General features: G+C 45.2%; 1 protein-coding gene across 3 annotated transcripts in view; it reads left to right on the top strand.

The window, feature by feature from the left end:
* Positions 1-19,058, top strand: part of SERHL2 (serine hydrolase like 2) — a 1,569,464-nt gene that overhangs the window by 330,805 nt on the left and 1,219,601 nt on the right. For all 3 annotated transcript variants that reach the window (XM_068240234.1, XM_068240233.1, XM_068240235.1), the window contains exon 3: positions 1,506-1,643. In XM_068240234.1, coding sequence (XP_068096335.1) covers positions 1,506-1,643 — 138 coding nt within the window. The remainder of the gene's footprint in view (positions 1-1,505; positions 1,644-19,058) is intronic.

The raw sequence follows: 19,058 nt of genomic DNA, 5'->3' as shown, positions 1-19,058 counted from the left end.
TTAGGTAGTAGAGCAGAATGCTCTTGTGGAGGAGGTTACACAGATCACACTAGGAGCTATGGACAAGGGAGCAAGATTGTTCAGAGCGGCCACTGCTCTGAGCTTCCGACAACCGCCACAAATAAGACACAATGGTTGTACAGTGCGACCGCAGCACTGAGCATCTGATGACCACCACACTGAGTAACAAGGACAGACAACAGACAGACAGACGGAATGCTTGCCAATCTAATCACTGCCCCAGCGATAGCAAACATCCACACTGACACGGACAAGACAAACAAGTAGGAGCGTAAGTAATAGCAGCCGCAGCTTATAGTTACGTCCACAGGAACAGGACTAGCAAGACCAGACAGGCAGGAGGATTGTTTGCCAATCTAATTGCTGCCCCAGCAATAGCAAACATCCACACTGGCATGTACAAAACAAACAAGAAGGAGCGTAATTAATGGCAACTGCTGCTACAATCACAGCAGGAATACTACCAGTCACAAACGTGGTGATGGCAGAATGCAAGCTATCAAGATCGATAGGACTTCACCGAACCCCCGCGGGTACAGCGAATGTCCAAGCAGAAAAGACAAGGTTAAAAAATGCAATATACAATTCACATGAGGGACCCAACAACCAGCTAAGGCAGAGCTGATAGCTATGACGGGGGACATCTGAAAGGAGGAGCAGGCTTTTCTATGAACATCAGCCAGTGGTAGCAGACATGCAAATTACCATACACCTGAATGGTAATCACTCAATCCTGTACTTGTCTGATTGAAGGCTGCAAGCTGACAGCAGAAGGAAAGGATTCTCATTACAAATGCAAGCAATATTATGCAACAATATGCATGCAGGAAACTCAGAACAGCCTGGTTTCAGTGGAACTGCAACCAACAGGGCAGGCTACAGAAGTGATCCTGACACTTGCGGCCCACAAGATTTTGTATTATAAATAGATATATCCAAGTTTACCTAGTATTTGGGATATTAAACAGGAACTTCTGCATATGTTGTATTTAGGTAATTTGGAAACAGACATGAACAAGGAGACCAAAAGTTTATTTGCGACTTGGAAAAATGTTATTATCAATAGTTTAGATACTGTAGAGATGCAGACATTTATGAAACCTTTTCAATCTATCAATCTACAGCTTGGTATATACAGAAGGAACTCTTGGGATGTCTAGGAAAGTTAAAAGCATGATTCTGGAATGGAATATATACATGGAAATTGGAAGATACGTGTACAATAGTGAAATTGGAATTGGACAAGTCGGTGATAGGGGAGGGGGGAGAGGAAGGATGAAATAATAATTAACGAGTTATTGGATATGATTTAGGGAATAGAGAGTGAAACATAGGGATAATTATATCCTTATATGATGTAATGTTATGGAAAAACTATGTTACTCTTTGGACTAAGGAGGGTTGTTAAATGGATAAAACCAATAAAAACTATTTAAAAAACAAAACAATGAACATGTATGTTCTCATGTTTCACTTTATTTCAGAATTGCAGTTTAAAGTACCCTGGGGACACCTGGCAGCTAAAGCCTGGGGCTCACATGATGGCTGCCCCATTCTTTGCCTACATGGTTGGTTGGATAATGCAAATACATTTGATAGGCTTATTCCTTTGCTTCCAAAAGGTAAGCTGAATTATGTACAACACTTTGGTATTCAGTTTAGATTACAATAGCACTATTCCAGTTTTCCTATTTAGTTAGAAAAGCATGGTCATTATCATATAGAAAACCTATCTCAATTTTGATATTTATAAAATGTTAAGGATATATATATATATATAATGTACAGTGGGATGCAAACGTTTGGGCAACTTTAATAGTCATGATTTTCCTGTATAAATCGTTGGTTGTTACTATAAAAAATGTCAGTTAAATATATCATATTGGAGACACAGATGGTGATATTTTAGAAGTGAAATTAAGTTTATTGGATTTACAGAAAGTGCACAATAATTGTTTAAATAAAATTAGGCAGGTGCATGAATTTGGGCATTTTGGCACTTGGAGGATTTTATTGATTCCAAAAGCTTTAGAACTAATTATTGGAACTCAAATTGGCTTGGTTAGCTCAGTGACCTCTGACCTACATACACAGGTGAATCCAATTATGAGAAAGAGTATTTAAGGGGGTCAATTGTAAGTTTCCCTCCTCCTTTAATTTTCTCTGAAGAGTAGCAACATGGGGGTCTCAAAACAACTGTCAAATGACCTGAAGACAAACATTGTTCACCATCATGGTTTAGGGGAAGGATTCAGAATGCTGTCCCAGAGATGTCAGCTGTCTGTTTCCATAGAAACCTATTGAGGAAATGAAAGACCACAGGCTCAGTTCAAGTTAAGGTTCGAAGTGGCAGACCAAGAAAAATCTCGGATAAACAGAAGCAATGAATGGTGAGAACAGTCAGTCAACCCACAGACCAGCACCAAAGACCTACAACATCATTTTGCTGCAGATGGAGTCACTGTGCATTGTTCAACCACTCAGCGCACTTTACACATGGAGATGTTGTATGTGAGAGTGATGCAGAGGAAGCCTTTTCTCCACCCACAGCACTAACAGAGCCGCTTATGGTATACTAAAGCACATTTGGACAAGCCGGCTTCATTTTGGAATAAGGTGTTGTGGACTGCTGAAATTAAAATTGAGTTATTTGGGCATAACAAGGAGCGTTATGCATGTAGGAAAAAGAACACAGCATTCCAAGAAAAACACCTGCTACCTTCAGTAAAATATGGTGGTGGTTCCATCATGCAGTGGGGCTGTGTGGCCAGTGCAGGGATTGGGAATCTTGTCAAAGTTGAGGGACACATGGATTCCACTCAGTATCAGCAGATTCTGGAGACCAATGTCCAGGAATCCGTGACAAAGCTTAAGCTGCACCAGGGCTGGATCTGTCAACAAAACAACGACTCTGAATACTGCTCAAAATCCACTAAGGCATTCATGCAGAGGAACAAGTACAACGTTCTGGCATGGCCATCTCGGCCCCCAGACCTGAATATAATTGAAAATCTGTGGTGTGGGTTAAAGAGAGCTGTCCGTGCTCAGAAGCCATCAAACCTGAATGAACTGGAGATGTTTTGTAAAGAGGAATGGTCCAAAATACCTTCAAGCAGAATCCAGACTCTCATTGGAACCTACACAAAGCGTTTAGAGGCTTTAATATTTGCAAAAGGAGGATCTACTAAATATTAATATAATTTATTTTTTGTGGTGCCCAAATTTAGGCACATGCCTAATTTTGTTTAAAGAATTATTGCACACTTTCTGTAAATCCAATAAACTTAATTTCACTTCTCAAATATCACTGTGTGTGTCTCCTATATGATATATTTAATTTAATTACCGAGTGTTTCTATCTAGATAATTACATAGCTACAGTTTCCTGTAAAGTGGATTGGTCGTCGTGTGCCAGTTGAATGGCCCCCAAGGTCACCCGATCTGACCCCCTTAGACTTTTGTCAGCAATTGTCTATGCTGTGAAGATACGAGATGTGTAGCACCTGAAACTACGCATACTGGACGCCTGTGCTAGCATTTCTCCTGCAGTGTTGCTATTAGTGTGTGAAGAGTGGGAGAAGAGGGTTGCATTGACAATCCAACACAATGGGCAGCACATTGAACTCATTTTATAAGTGGTCAGAAACTTGTAAATAACTCATGCAAAAATAAAGTTATGTTAAAACCAAGCACAGCATTATTTTTTGTGTGAAATTCCCAATAAGTTTGATGTGTCACATGACCCTCTTTCTATGGAAAAAACTAAAGTTGGATTCAAAATGTCTGACTTCAAAATGGCTGCCATGGTCACCACCCACCTTGAAAAGTTGCCCCCACACATATACTAATGTACCACAAACAAGATGTTAATATCACTAACCATTCCCATTTTATTAAGGTGTATCCATATAAATGGCCCACCCTGTGTATGTATAAATATATATATATATATATATATATATATATATATATATATATATATATATATATATATATACTATACAGTACTGTGCAAAACTTTTAGGCAGGTGTGAAAAAAAATGCTGTTAACAAAGAATGCTTTCAGAAATATAAATTATTATTATTATTATTATTGATTTATAAAGCGCCACCATATTCCGTGGCGGTGTACAAAGTAAGAAACAAACATGGGGTACATTATAATACAGACAATGGTGTACACCAAAATACAAGATACATAATAAGTGACAAAATACAAAGAACGATACAAAAACGAATTATAGAATTGGTAATGACAGTGATAAAATTAACATGATGAATAAAATGTATAATGGTTACCAAGAAACAAAAGGGGGAGAGAACCCTGCCCTTGCGAGCTTACCATCTAAAGGGAATGGGGGGGAAACAGGAGGAGGGGTAGTATGCAGCAAATATATAGAGGCTTTGTGTTTTAGGATACCTAGTAGGAGTGCAATTTGGTTTTAGGACAAAGGGAAGTGGCCTAAGGTGGCGCATATGCTTGTCGGAACAAGTGTGTTTTTAGAGAACGTTTAAAGGCAACAAAGGTTGGCGAGTGACGTATGTGTTGAGGGAGGGCATTCCAGAGGAGGGGTGAAGTGCGTTTTGTAAACGTGAATGTGAGGATTTGATTCTAGAGGAGGACAACAGAAGATCATGTGCCGATCTGAGATTGCGATTGGGTTTGTATCTGGAAATTAGTGAGGATATGTTCCGGGGAGAGAGATTGTGGAGAGCTTTGTAGGTTAGGGTTAGGAGTTTGAACTGAATCCTCTGGTTAATTTGCAGCCAGTGAAGAGCTTGACAAAGAGGGTCGGCAGAGGAAGATCGAGAAGAAAGATGAATGAGACGAGCAGCTAAGTTCAGTACCGACTGTAGCGGGGCCAGTTTGTTAGAAGGTAGTCCACAGAGTAGTATGTTGCAGTAGTCCAGACGAGAAATTATAAGAGCATGTATTAACATTTTAGTTGTATCTTGAGTGAGAAAAGGACGGATGCGAGATATGTTTTTGAGCTGGAGATGGCAGGAGCTGGTTATGGAGTGAACATGAGGAATAAAAGAGAGAGATGAGTCGAATATCACCCCCAAGCACCGAGCTTTGGGAACTGAAGTTATGGGAGTGTTATTAACATTTATTGTTACTTCAGGCAGGGAGGTGGACAGAGACGGTGGAAAAATTATTAGTTCAGTTTTACTCATATTAAGTTTTAGGAAGCGAGAGGACATGAAGGAGGATATAGCAGACAAGCAGTCAGGAACACGTTTAAGGAGGGAGCTAAGGTCTGGGGCAGAGAGGTACAGTTGTGTATCGTCTGCATAGAGGTGGTATTGAAACCCGAATGAGTTGATTAAATCACCAAGACCGTGCATGTAGATAGAAAAGAGGAGGGGAACAAGGACAGAGCCTTGAGGAACCCCGACAGACAAAGCATGAGGAGAAGAGATCTGATCTGAGGAGGAGACTGTGAAGGACCTTCCAGAGAGGTAGGAAGATAACCATGTGAGAGCAAGGCCCTTTATTCCTACATTTGAAAGTATTTGTAGGAGTAAGGTGTGGTCGACAGTATCAAATGCTGATGACAGGTCAAGAAGGATGAGTATGGAAAATTGACCTTTGGATTTGGCTGCACGAAGGTCATTGGCCACTTTGGTAAGGGCTGTTTCCGTGGAGTGGTTAGAGCGAAAGCCAGACTAGAACTGATCAAGTAGGGAGTTAGCAGATAAATAATGGCTTAATTCTGCATGTATATGGCGTTCAAGTAGTTTGTATGCAAATGGGAGAAGTGACACTGGGCGGTAGTTGGCAAGTGTGGTAGGATCTAGAGAAGGTTTTTTAAGTAGTGGTGTCACAACAGCTTTTTTGAGTGGGGACGGAAAGATGCCAGTAGAGAGGGACAAGTTAAATAGCGTTGTTAGTGCAGGCAAGAGAGATGAGGATAGCTGCGGAATGAAATAGGAGAGAATAGGATCCAAAGAACAGGTGGTTAGATTAGCTTTGGCAATTACAGAGGAGAGAGAGTGTTCAGAGAGTGGAGAGAAGGCAGTTGGAGAGCAGTCAATGGGAGGTGTGGAGGTGGGATTTGAGGGCTGCGTGGAGAATTCACTTCTGATTTTGTCAATTTTATCAGTGAAGTATGTTGCAAATTCTTCAGCTGATAAGCAAGATGAAGGAGGAGGAGGAGGGGGATGGAGAACGGAGTTGAAGGTGCTGAACAAGCGTTTTGGATTGTGCAAATGGGCGGATATTAGGGAAGAAAAATAGGCCTTTTTTGCCACAGAGAGTGCATTTCTGAAATTGTTCAAGGCAATTGTATATGAGATGAAGTCCTCACTTGTGTTACTTTTCCTCCAGCGCCGTTCAGCTGCTCTAGAACATCTTTTATTATGACTGTTTGTTATCAATTTACAACATGCATGTGAGGAAACGCGGAAAAGCCGCCGCAAGGGCTCAGAGTGAGGCGGCTGTTTCCGCGTCTAACATGGCGGCACAACGCGAAGAAACCGCCGCATGGGCAGAGCGGTGGAGTCCGCGTTGGATGCAGCGGATTGCACGCATGGCAAAGCTGCTGACATTGTGGTTGGACGCGGGGAGACCGCCGCTTGCTTGGAGAGAGAGCCGCGCCTGAATCAGCGGTTACATTGCAAGACATATCTGGTGTGGCTGGGACTGCTAGTCCACACAGGTTCAGAAGGACGCGCGCGCGCGCGCGCTGAGAGGCAGAGCTTATATGACAGCCAGAGAAGAGTCAGCTGACCAAGCGGGTCAGCTGACATTTTCACCACCTTCCATTGGTCCAGCACTTAGGGGTGGCGCTGGTGAGCGCTATAGTATATATACTGGATGCTGGTCATTTCTCTGGTGTCTGCCGTTGCGATCACTACGTGGTAGCACTCAGACCTTGTCTGTATCTGTGTTCTAGCAAAGTTTCCAAAGGTGTTGATGATCAAGGAACTCACACCTTAGCGTTAGGAATATTGATCTGTATTATTTGTTATGACCTTCTGCCTGCCTGACTATTCCTCTGAACTCTGATTCTGTACCTTGCTATTTCTGATATCCTATTGCCAAACTCTGCTCGTACCTGGATTCTGTATTTTGTCTCCTGAATCTGTACCTTATCTGTCTGTGTGTTGACGACCTGGCTTGCCGACCTCCAGAACGGGCCTTACTGTTAGAGGCAGTTCCCAGATCTGTTAGTGACACCCTCCCTCTCGGGTGTCACTCACGCTCTGTCCTTCCTACACTCAGCCTAGCTCCTCCCCCGGGAGAGTCTAGGCCATAGGAAGGAACATACTTCTGGTGAAGTACTCAAAGTATACTGTTGCATCTAAAACACTCACTTGTTCTCTCTGGTGTCCAGAGGTTAGTAGATATATCTGATTATCGGTGATACTGCAGATCACCAATAATCAGGTATATTCTGTATTCCTGGTGAGACTGCAGTTCACCGGTAATCAGATCCTCTCTGTGTTACACCGATCGTTACAGAACGGCAGACCAAAAATGCAAATGGACGCACACACTGACCGTCTGGGCGCACTTGCCACTTCGGTGGAAAACATCAACCAAGTGCTGGGTAGTCACAAGACTATGATTGAAGCCTTGTCTGGTTCTTTACAAACCCTCCAGACAGCATTGGATGAGGTGCGATCCCCTCCTAGCTCTGACATACGTTTGCCTGTACCTGAGAAATTTTCTGGTGACAGATCTGACTTCCGAAATTTTAGAAGTAGAGTGTTATCTTACTTTGAGTTGAGACCCCGATCTTCTGGAACTATGACCCAAAGGGTCACATTTATTAAGACTTTATCAGGCGATTCTCAGACGTGGGCATACAGTTTGCCCACCGAAGATTTGGCCCTCTCCTCAGTGGATGAATTTTTTAAAGCTATGGCGGTAATTTACAACGACCCAGACCTTGCTGCGACCTCTTGTGCGGAAGCTCAAGCTTTTGCGTCAAAGCAAGGGTCCGGTCGAAGATTACGCAGCAGAATTTAGGAGGTGGTCAGTTTCAGCCAGGTGGGACACCTATGCCCTCTTAGATTGTTTCTTATCAGGGTTGCCCTCTTAGATTGTTTCTTATCAGGGTTGTCAGATGAGGTTTCAGATCTCATGTTAAGTTTGCCTGAACCTAAAACAGTCGATGAGGCCATTTCATCGGCCATTCGAGTCGACCGCAGACTGCGCTATCAGAAACAGACCCGGGGTAGTAGTCATGTAAGAATGGTGTCCTACGCTGCGCCTCCAGTAACTCCACCTCCCCCTGTCTCGCCTCCACCCGAACCAATGCAAATTGGTCGGTCGAAACTATCCCAAGTGGAGCGAAGACGTAGGATGTCGGAGCGGCTGTGTCTTTACTGCGCAGAGGGGGGTCATAGAGTACGTAATTGTCCTAACAAGCCGGGAAACGCTATCGCCTAGGAGTTGTAGGGGGTAACACCCTAGGCACGCGGCTTTTACCCCTAGAAGATAAACGGTTACTTCTTCCTTGTACAGTTACGTCGGAAGATAAAACTGAGGTTTCTGAGGCTTTTGTTGATTCAGGCTCTGCAGCTAATTTTATGGATTTCGAATTTGCAAAGAAATTGGGTATTCGGCTCACCCCGATAAAACCACCCATTCAGGTTACGGCAGTAGATGATTCCCCCCTGCAAAGTAATCATCCACTGTCTCAGACACCAGAGGTGGAAGTCACTATAGGGGTGCTACATAAGGAGAAACTGCAGTTTTTTGTGTTACGCATGACCACCTCCACAGTCATCCTTTGCATGCCGTGGCTGCACTTACACTCTCCACAGATCAGTTGGGCTACTGGTCAGCTAACTAGCTGGTCAACTCACTGTTTTCAGCAGTGTTTAGGAAGAGTGACACTGGGCCAGACCAGGATTCAGTTGGAGGGGGTACCAGTACAATATTCCGAGTATTCCGATGTGTTCTGTCCCAAGGCTGCTGATAAATTACCTCCACATCGCCCGTTTGATTGCCCCATCGATCTCCGATCTGGTTGTATGCCTCCTAGGGGTCATCTTTACAATTTGTCTGGGCCAGAGAAAGTGGCCATGCAGGAGTACATTCGTGAAAATTTAGCCAAGGGGTTCATTCGCCCTTCCCGGTCGCCCGCTGGCGCAGGGTTCTTTTTTGTTAAGAAAAAAGACGGAGGCCTGCGGCCATGTATTGATTACCGGGGCCTGAATAAAATCACAGTGAAGAATCGCTACCCTTTGCCCCTGATAGATGACTTGTTTACACAGATTACCGACGCTAAGATCTTTTCAAAGTTGGATTTACGGGGTGCCTACAACCTGGTGCGGATGAGAAAGGGCGATGAATGGAAGACGGCCTTTAACACGCCCGACGGGCATTACGAGTACCTGGTGATGACCTTCGGGCTGTGTAACGCCCCGGCCGTCTTCCAGGAACTGATTAATGAGGTATTCAGGGAGGTATTGGGCAAATTCGTGTTAGTATACCTAGATGATATACTTATCTTTTCAAGCAACCTCTCTGAGCACAGGACACACGTCAAGTTTGTATTGGACAAACTAAGGCAAAACATGCTTTACGCTAAATTGGAGAAATGCTTCTTCGAGGTAACATCTGTCACCTTTTTAGGGTACATAATTTCCACCTCGGGCCTGTCTATGGATCCTGCCAAGGTCTCTGCTGTGTTGGAATGGCCTCAACCAGTGGGGTTAAAATCTCTTCAGAGATTTTTAGGCTTTGCCAATTACTATAGAAGGTTCATAAAGGGGTACTCCACTGTTATTGCACCCCTCACCTGTCTCACTAAGAAAGCGGCAGATACTACCCACTGGTCTCCAGAGGCTCTGCATGCATTCTCCACTTTGAAAGATTTGTTTTGCTCGGCACCCATCCTGAGACACGTTGACACTTCCTATCCCTTTATTGTTGAGGTGGACGCCTCGGAGGTCGGGGTAGGGGCTGTGCTGTCCCAGCGGTCAGGGTTGCAGGGTAGATTGCACCCATGTGCCTATTTTTCTCGTAGGTTCTCTCCGGCAGAGAGAAACTACGATATAGGCAACAGGGAGCTCCTGGCCATCAAATTGGCCTTTGAAGAATGGCGTCATTGGTTGGAAGGAGCAGAACATACGATTACAGTTTACACTGATCACAAAAATTTAGAATACATCGAGGGAGCTAAGAGATTAAGCCCCCGTCAGGCTCGATGGTCATTGTTCTTCTCGAGATTCAGATTTATAATTACGTACACCCCAGGGAGCAAAAACATTAAGGCAGATGCCCTGTCTAGATGCTTTGAGCCGGAGACAGCACAGCCCTCCCCCCCAGAGACCATTGTCCCACAGAAACTGGTACTAGCAACAACTGAGACTTGAAGATTGGACAGAGACTTTAGGTCCCTTTCAGCAGGACGTCCCGGAGGGGAAGCCCAAAGGGGTAATGTTTATTCCACTGCCATTTCGTCTTCAGATTTTGCAGATGGTCCACTCACACATGCGGGACACCCTGGGGCCTCCAGAACACAGGACCTTGTAGCCAGATGCGCTTGGTGGCCTTCTCTGGCAGCCGATTGTAAGGAGTTTGTTAGAGAGTGTGCGGTGTGTGCGAGGAGTAAGCCCTCCCTGCTGGCACCTGTGGGAATGTTGCAGCCCTTGCCCACCCCGAGTGAGCCATGGACCCACTTATCCATGGATTTTGTGGGTGAGCTCCCCAGCTCCCCAGGTCTGAGGGCATGTCGGTCATTTGGGTGGTAGTTGTGAGAATCCGCTTAGCTGCCTGCGCAGGCAGGCAGCCTTTTGACCATTGTTTAGGTTTGCATGCTGCAGGACTCTGGAAAGGAGACCTTCTGTCAGTTTTGCAGCTTGTGCTTGCTGAGGAATTTGCATACGTTGTCATGCAAATTGCCTGGCCACATTCATTGGAGGCGTGTACTATAAGTACTATGTGTTTCCCACAATGCTTGGCTGGTCATAAGGATTTAGTCCTGTGTAACACTCCTGGAGGAGTGTCAGCCTTGCTCTTTGTTTGAAGATCAGCTTAGAGTAATTCCTGAAACTGCGCTAGGCAGGTTTCTCTAGTGCAGATAGGATTGCTTATCTGTTTTGTTTGTTCTGTTGCGATTGTACTGTCCCAGCAGTGGTCGACAGGAAATCGTTCTGATCTCTGTTCTTGGAGTATAGCTGGTGCAGCGGTTGCTACCAGCTATCTCTTCTGATCTGTCTCACTTGGATCGCACTAGCATCATGCGCTAGCACTGTGGATCCTTCTGTTCTGTCTCCTTGGATCGCGCTAGCCCCTTTTCGCTAGTGCTGTGGATCCTTCTGTTCTGCCTTCCTGGATCGCACTCGCCTTGCGCTAGTGCTGTGGATCCTTCTGGTCTGCTACTCTGTTCTGTCTGCCTGGATCGCACTCGCTTTGCGCTAGTGCCGTGGATCCTTCTGTTCTGTCTACCTGGATCGCACTGGCATCCTGCGCTAGTGCTGTGGATCCTTCTGGTCTGCTACTCTGTTCTGTCTGCCTGGATCGCACTCGCTTCGCGCTAGTGCTGTGGATCCTTCTGTTCTGTCTACCTGGATCGCACTGGCATCCTGTGCTAGTGCTGTGGATCCTTCTGTTCTGTCTTCCTGGATCGCGCTAGCCACTTTCGCTAGTGCTGTGGATCCTATCTCTCGCTTGTCCCTGTTTTCGTGTTTCTGTCTTGTCTGCTACGAACGCTTGCTGGTGGCTCGGTGAGGTAACCGTTAAGCAAGCGTTCGCGTCCTCTGTTTCATGTTTGTCTGTCGATGGTTAGTTAGGCGTGCTTGTCTCTATTGTGCTTATCATGTGGAGACTGCGCATAACCGCGTGCACTGTTGCGAATGAGTGCGGTGTTCGCGGTTAGCTAGCGTTTGTTATTTTCCGTATCTCCTCATTGTATGATTTGCTGTGCCTTTGCTACTCTTGTGCTCCGCCTTGCTGTAGCCATGTGTCACGTCTGGCGATCGCACCTCTCGCGATCGCGTTCCTACTTCTTATCTGCTGTGGTGTGTGCACCGTCGCGGGTTGACGACTAGTTTGGTGCACACACATACAACCTGTCCCTTTGCTCGTTCTCATTCGCAATCGCTTCTCTTGCGATTGCGTTCTGCGCTTCGTACAATTTCTGTCTGGCATTTGTGGAGGTACAGAGGATTGGTTCCTCTGCACTCCACAACGCCATCTGCCGACAGGAATTTCCCTCTACGGGTGCGTAGCACCTTTTGCTGGGTTCCTGCAATTATACGCTTGTGGAGGATTTCCGCCGTATCAGCGCACGTGTTGTGCGCTGATCACGGAGGAAGTTCCACAATCGTTACAGTATGACCAGCCCAACCCAAAACCCCAGTGTAGACGTTTTTCGAAGGGGAAGGAGGTGCCCAAGTAATGTATTCAGTGTTCCCTTTATACAAAGAGACTCCACTTGGTAAGGGGTTAAGAAGGTTTTATTTAGCACAATAGACAACGCGTTTCGCGGTCCAAGCCGCTTCCTCAGGTCAAATACAGGTGCTTTTAAAACAAATAATTGAAATCAATGAAGCGCTGAGAGTTATGAAAACATGAAAGATAACATACGGTAATATAGGTAAGATATTCTTAAATAAATAAATAGGTTACAACAATCGACCTTTAGAATCCATGGGATCCAGCACTTTGTCATGGTAGTATGCATACGAAAAAGAAACAAGTAATAATAACAAGACACAAAATAAAAGTAATAAAAGTAACCATTAAAAATAACCATTAAAATGCTATCTGATGATGTTATGGGTGATTATTGGAGAGAGTGTGTGTTTAACCTATTAGTTGTGTTGAGATCTATATCTTAAATTGGATATGTGAGTATGAAAAAATATAAATAATTATACAATGAGCCTAGAGCAGGAGGGGGGGGGGGGGAGAGAGGGGCAGGCGGCCAATAAATATAGGCAGTGGGAGAATGTACATGCTAAGAGCTATATGAGAAAGAGAGGTAGGGTGTACATATATGCCAAAAAGGTAGTGTGGGGGAAACTGTCTAACAATCGAAGCTGTGTATGTATATATGGATATATTAGGTGAGCACGAGGAGATCCTAACCGGGGATAGGTAGGATATGTATGTCCCTGTCTGTACCGGAGAGCATTTGTAGGGGGGAGGGAGGTAGCGCGAGTATAGTCCCAGAGTTCCTGGGTGGGTAGAGATAGGTACGACGTAATAATGTCGTTTGAATGCCTGTAAATTATGTAAGGAAGCCCGGGGTAGGAAGATCCTAGTAAGTAAGATCCTAGTAGGATATGTAGGGATGCCAGGGGTAGTATTAGCCAGATTGGGAGGGTAGCCTGGGACCAGAACAAGTATAACCTCTTCAGGTGGGTCCCTTTGCGGGTCTCTATGTGGGTGTCTGTAGGGGGGTATTAATCTGCCAGATAAGGGTAGTTCCGCCTAAGTGGGGACCAAGTGCGGGCGCTAGCCTGTAAGGTAGCTATTAGGGTATCTTACCTTATGACGGAGCTAGGAGAGCCTGAGCGCCAAGCCGATGGCTTTTCAGGTTTACCTTTAGGTTTAAATGTGTGTGGTCTCCGGAAGTGGAGACGGCCAGGCGGAGGGCGTGCGTAGTGAGGAGGCCTATCGGGTAGGAGGGGGGCGTGGTTTAGGTCCGGGCCTCAAGCCGATAGGTGAAGCGGCTAAGGAATGGAACGCTATGCGTGCCAAGCCTCGTATTCGAGAGAGGATGGGCAAAGGCCTCTGACGTATGGTTGTGTCTCGGGGCTGGGAGCGGGCGCATGCACGCGGATCAGGAAACGCCATGTTGGTTTGGGGCATGGCTGGCTGTAGTAGGGAGGTGACGAGGAGGGCAACAAGGGGGGATCTGGTTAAAAGAGATGTGGTATATAAACCAAAATAAAGAGCACTAGTAGATGTATTTAAAATAAACATGTAAGGCACTTTGTTCTCAGTGAGTATATGGACTGAAGGTACGTGGAGTCAGTCAGACCTAATATGTTGTTGCCATCTTGTGGCCAGATAAAGAACTGTGTAATAAAAACCAGCATAGTGCCTTATTATCAGCTACCTGGAACTGTTACAGTTATAAAACGGCATGAAAAATTAGGAGAGTGTCTATTATCAATGAGCTCCCACATTCCATATACATTAGAGGTATCATGCAGATATAGAAAAATAAATATATACAAAATCGGGGGTGTTGAGACCCCAAAAGTGTAATGGATTTTTACTCATACCAATAATGACTCATAGATCTTGAATAATGTAAGAACATAGATAAGATTGTATTACTGTCCTGAGCTCTTTTGTACACTTTCTTATCAGAAGGAAGGGAGGAGCCCTTTCTAGTATGTACATAGTCTATGTATTTCTAGAGGACTTCAATAATGTTAATGATGTAGTTTATTTAGTAGAGTATGAGGTTGGAATGGGGGGGGGGGGGGGGTTGGGGTAGACAGGAGATGGATACTCTATGTGAAATAGGGGAAGGGAAGTGGGAACTGGGTCGGGAATGTCCATGGGTAAGGGAGGAGAAGGAGGGAGGGGATGGGGAGGGAGGGGGGAGGTATAGGAGGGGAAAGGGGAGGGGGTAGGAGCAGGGAAGGGAAGGGATGGGGGAGGGGGGAATGTTGGGTGTGTAGGCTTCTGGAGGTGGAGGATAAGCCATATATGGGGAAATATATTATAAGTTGTCAAATAGTGATGCGCCCTGGATGGTGTGCTGCACGTCCTGTTAAAAGGGATCCCAACCCCTTAAATTGAATTCTAAAATATACGAACAACAGACTGCGCTAGATTAGCAATTGATATATAATTTTAATAAATAAAAAATGTTGATGCTTCTCCTGAATATTATCCTAAAATTCATAAAACAAATTATATAAAATATAATGGATTGGCTTGATACATTCACTTATTACAGTGAGTGTCTGTCAGGGTTATTGATGATTCCCTCCTGTGATTACTATCCTAGTGAGGTAAAGCACTGGATACTCGCTAAGGTGAAGAGACAGTGCTTCTATATTAGTTGTTGCAGTTCTGCAGGCTTGTATTAATTCAAGTGTCCAATGCTTTCAAAGTGTGTTAGTGCGATAATTGATGAATTGAAATGCAGATCTGTTGATGTGAAGATACAGTGCTTATACAGCAGCTGTTGAGATCATGCAGGTTCACTCTAATTAAAGTGTCCAGTGCTTGAAAGTGTTTTGATGCAGCAATTGATGATCAAATATGCAGGTCTTATACAGTAGCTCTCTAAGGTACTTCTCACCCGTCCTGGTTAGATGCTTGTACTTGAACGCTGTGGTGGGGAGCCGCTCTATCTCACCCGCCCCGGCCGGCGGCAGAGTGAGAGAGACTAGACTAGCGCTGCTGTCGGGCTGGTTTGCCCGGCTCCCTGGAGTTCCGGATTCAGGAGATGTTGTGGGCTAATGGGGGATAGCACTTCCGTGTTGTCCAGTGGAGTCGGCAGCTGCGCAGCTTCAGCACGTCTCCTCTCCCCTTCTGTTGTGACGTCACTAGGGCAACCACGGCTGACGTTTCGGGAGGAACGCCTCCCTTTCTCAAAGCTAGGTTGCAATAGGGGATCAGAGACTTGCTTATATAGCCTTGCCTCCATAGACTTATCATTCAAATGCATGTAAATCCAAATCTTTGTTTAGTCCATGCGGAATTAGGGATCCAAGATTATAGATCCACATAGTTTCTTTCCTTGCCATTTCTAATAAATAATCTCCACCTCTCCAAGATTTGTTCACTTGTTCTATTGCGCAAAATCTCGTTCCCTTAAAGGAACAACCATGATTATTCTTATAATGTTCTGAGAGAGGATGTTTTTTATTTCCTTTTATGATGTTAGTACAATGTTCACTTAATCTTTCTTTTAAAGCACGCTTAGTCCTTCCCACATAATGTTTTTGACAGGGGCATGTTAATTAGTGTTGGGCGAACAGTGTTCGCCACTGTTCGGGTTCTGCAGAACATCACCCTGTTCGGGTGATGTTCGAGTTCGGCCGAACACCTGGTGGTGTTCGGCCAAACTGTTCGGGGTTCGCCCGAACTGTTGAATGCATGGCCGAACATGGCCGAACAGGGCCCCTGTTCGGCCGAACAGGGCCCTGTTCGGCCGAATACTGCCCCCCTATGGGGTCGCAGGCATAAGGGGGGAGCATGCCCCGGTCGCGGGGGGGGGGTCGGAAATTCCCCCCACCCCCTCCGCTAGCGCTCCCCCCTCTGCCCGCTTCCCCATAAAAAAAGTTATAGTACCTGGTGCCTGGTGGCTGGCAGTGGAGTGAGGAGGAGGAGGAGGAGGAGTCCGAGTAGCAGAGTGGCGTTGAGGCCGGGCAGCGGGCGGTTCGGGCGGTTCAGCGCTAGTACCTTGTGGTACTTCCGCCCTTTCTCTGACCTCACGTCCTCTGCGTGATGACGCATACGAGGGTACGCGTGATGCGTACCCTCGTATGCAGAGGACGTGAGGTCAGAGAAAGGGCGGAAGTACCACAAGGGTACTAGCGCTGAACCGCCCGCTGCCCGGCCTCAACGCCACTCTGCTACTCGGACTCCTCCTCCTCACTCCACTGCCAGCCACCAGGCACCAGGTACTATAACTTTTTTTATGGGGAAGCGGGCAGAGGGGGGAGCGCTAGCGGAGGGGGTGGGGGGAATTTCTGACCCCCCCCGCGACCGGGGCATGCTCCCCCCTTATGCCTGCGACCCCATAGGGCCCCCATGTTCGGGGGTCCCATTGACTTCCATTGAGTTCGGCGTTCGGGCCGAACATGCCGAACATCTGGCCCATGTTCGGCCTGTTCGGCCCGAACCCGAACATCCAGGTGTTCGCCCAACACTAATGTTAATACATATATAACACCCTTTGTGTCGCAATTTGTCACATCTTTGATTCTAAATGTTTCTTTGCTTGACGAGATGTTGTGAATCCTCTCTATCGGTGTACTGGATTCACGGCAAGCTCTGCAGAATCCACACTTTTTGAAATACCCATTCAATTTTTTCGGTTTGTCAGATTTAATAGTGGGAGCTAGAATATTCCCCAAGTTCCGTGTTTTTTTAAAAACCAATGAGGCTCTTTCTGGTAAAATAGAGGTGAGTAGGGGATCTTCCCTTAATAGATGCCAATATTTACTCACTATATTCTTCACTCTATGGGCTTGTGAGGAATACTGCATAATCAAATTCACTTGTTGATCCCTACGGTCCCCAGATGTATCTCTAGCTTGTAGAAGCTTCTGTCGTTCTGTATTTTTTGCTCTCTCCTTGGCTCCTAAAATTAGCTGTTTGTCATATCCCTTATTTTCAAATCTGTCCTGCAAAACTGCTGACTCTACTTCAAAATCTGTGACTTTGGAGCAGTTCCTCCTCAATCTTAGGAACTGTCCTCCTGGGATATTCATGAGCCATTTTAAATGATGGCAACTGTCTACATTAATGTAGCTATTGATATCCACCGGTTTCAGATACGTTTTTGTAAGTATGGACCCCTCTTCTCTGTATATTGTTAGGTCCAAAAAATTGACCTGTTGCTGGCTACACTCACCTGTAAAGGTCAAGTTGTAGTCATTATTATTGATCCAACTAATAAAGGTATCCAGACTAGTCCTGGTACCTTGCCAAATAAAGAAGGCATCGTCTATAAATCTCCTCCAGAGCACCAGGGAGGGACCAGGGCCCCCGGGACCAAAAAGTTGAAAACGTTCCCAGTGGGACATATATAGATTTGCAAAGGATGGAGCAAACCTCGTCCCCATCGCCGTCCCGGTGCTCTGGAGGAAAAATTCACCCTCATATGCAAAATAGTTGTGCTTCAATATAAAATTTATACTGTCCAAAATAAATTGGACCTGATTCTCTTCCAAACTTCCTGATTCTTGCAAGAAAAATTGTGATGCTTCAACTCCCCTATTGTGTGGAATCACAGTGTATAATGAACTAACGTCCATCGTGCACAGCCAATAGTCTTCTTTCCAAGTATATTGGTCAAGTACCCTTAGAAAGTGTCCAGTGTCTTTGATGTAGCTTGGAGTATTCTTCACTAATTCCTGCAAATATATATCGACATATTGGGATAGGTTGGACGTCATGGAGCCAATCCCCGATATGATTGGTCTCCCCGGTGGATCAGATAACCCTTTATGTATTTTTGGGCGATGGTAATAAACTGGGATCCTGGGGTTATCTATATAAAGGTATGCCCATTCTTCTTCATTAATGATCCCTATTTGTCTCGCTTCTTCCAATAGAACCTTCAGTCTCTTAAGGAATTTGAGTGTGGGATCCATCTTTAATGGTTGGTATGTGGCTAAATTGTGTAGTTGTCGTGTGGCCTCTAAATGATACTGCTCTTGACTCTGTATAACCACACCCCCTCCCTTGTCTGCCGGCCTGATTACAATAGTATGGTCATTTTGCAATTTCTTCATAGCTTGCCTTTCTGATGAAGATAAGTTGTCTACGAAATAGGTTTTGATTTTCTTGATGTCTTCTAGTACCAGTGTCTCAAAGGAATTCATAGCTTTACTGGCTTCCTGAACTGGATTAAATTTTGATTTGCACTTTAATCCTGAATGTTTGTATATATCTACCTGTGTGGAGCTTACTACTGGACTTGTGACAGTCTTTTTCATGAAGTACTTCTTTAAACAAAGTTTCCTCATAAATTTTTTTATGCCTATAAAAGCCTCAAATTTGTTAAGCTTTCCTCCTGGTGCAAATTTCATACCCTTGGTGAGTACTGTATGTTCAACTGATGTGAGTTCCCTGGGACTCAGATTAAATACCCCTCCCTCCCCCATTAAAGGCATGACATCTGTGGGTTTTTCTATTTTATATCACTTCTTGGATAGCCCCCTTCCCCTCGACCCCCTTGCCCTATATCTGTCTTTCTTTCTTTGACATAATAATCCATTCTTTGCTGATGTAGTTTGTCGGGGGGATTCTTCTTGTGTAATTGTTGTTTGGTAATGCTTCTTGTTTCCCTTTGAAAATTTGGCATTCCGAACGTGAGTGCCGTTCGGTAATCTAAAAAATGTACATTGGTTTTGGGATTGGCCCAGGCGGA

This window comes from Hyperolius riggenbachi, chromosome 6, assembly GCF_040937935.1.
Source record: "Hyperolius riggenbachi isolate aHypRig1 chromosome 6, aHypRig1.pri, whole genome shotgun sequence".
NCBI lineage: Eukaryota > Metazoa > Chordata > Amphibia > Anura > Hyperoliidae > Hyperolius > Hyperolius riggenbachi.
The sequence above is the reverse complement of the archived record's forward strand: the minus strand, read 5'-3'. Positions and strand labels throughout refer to the sequence as shown.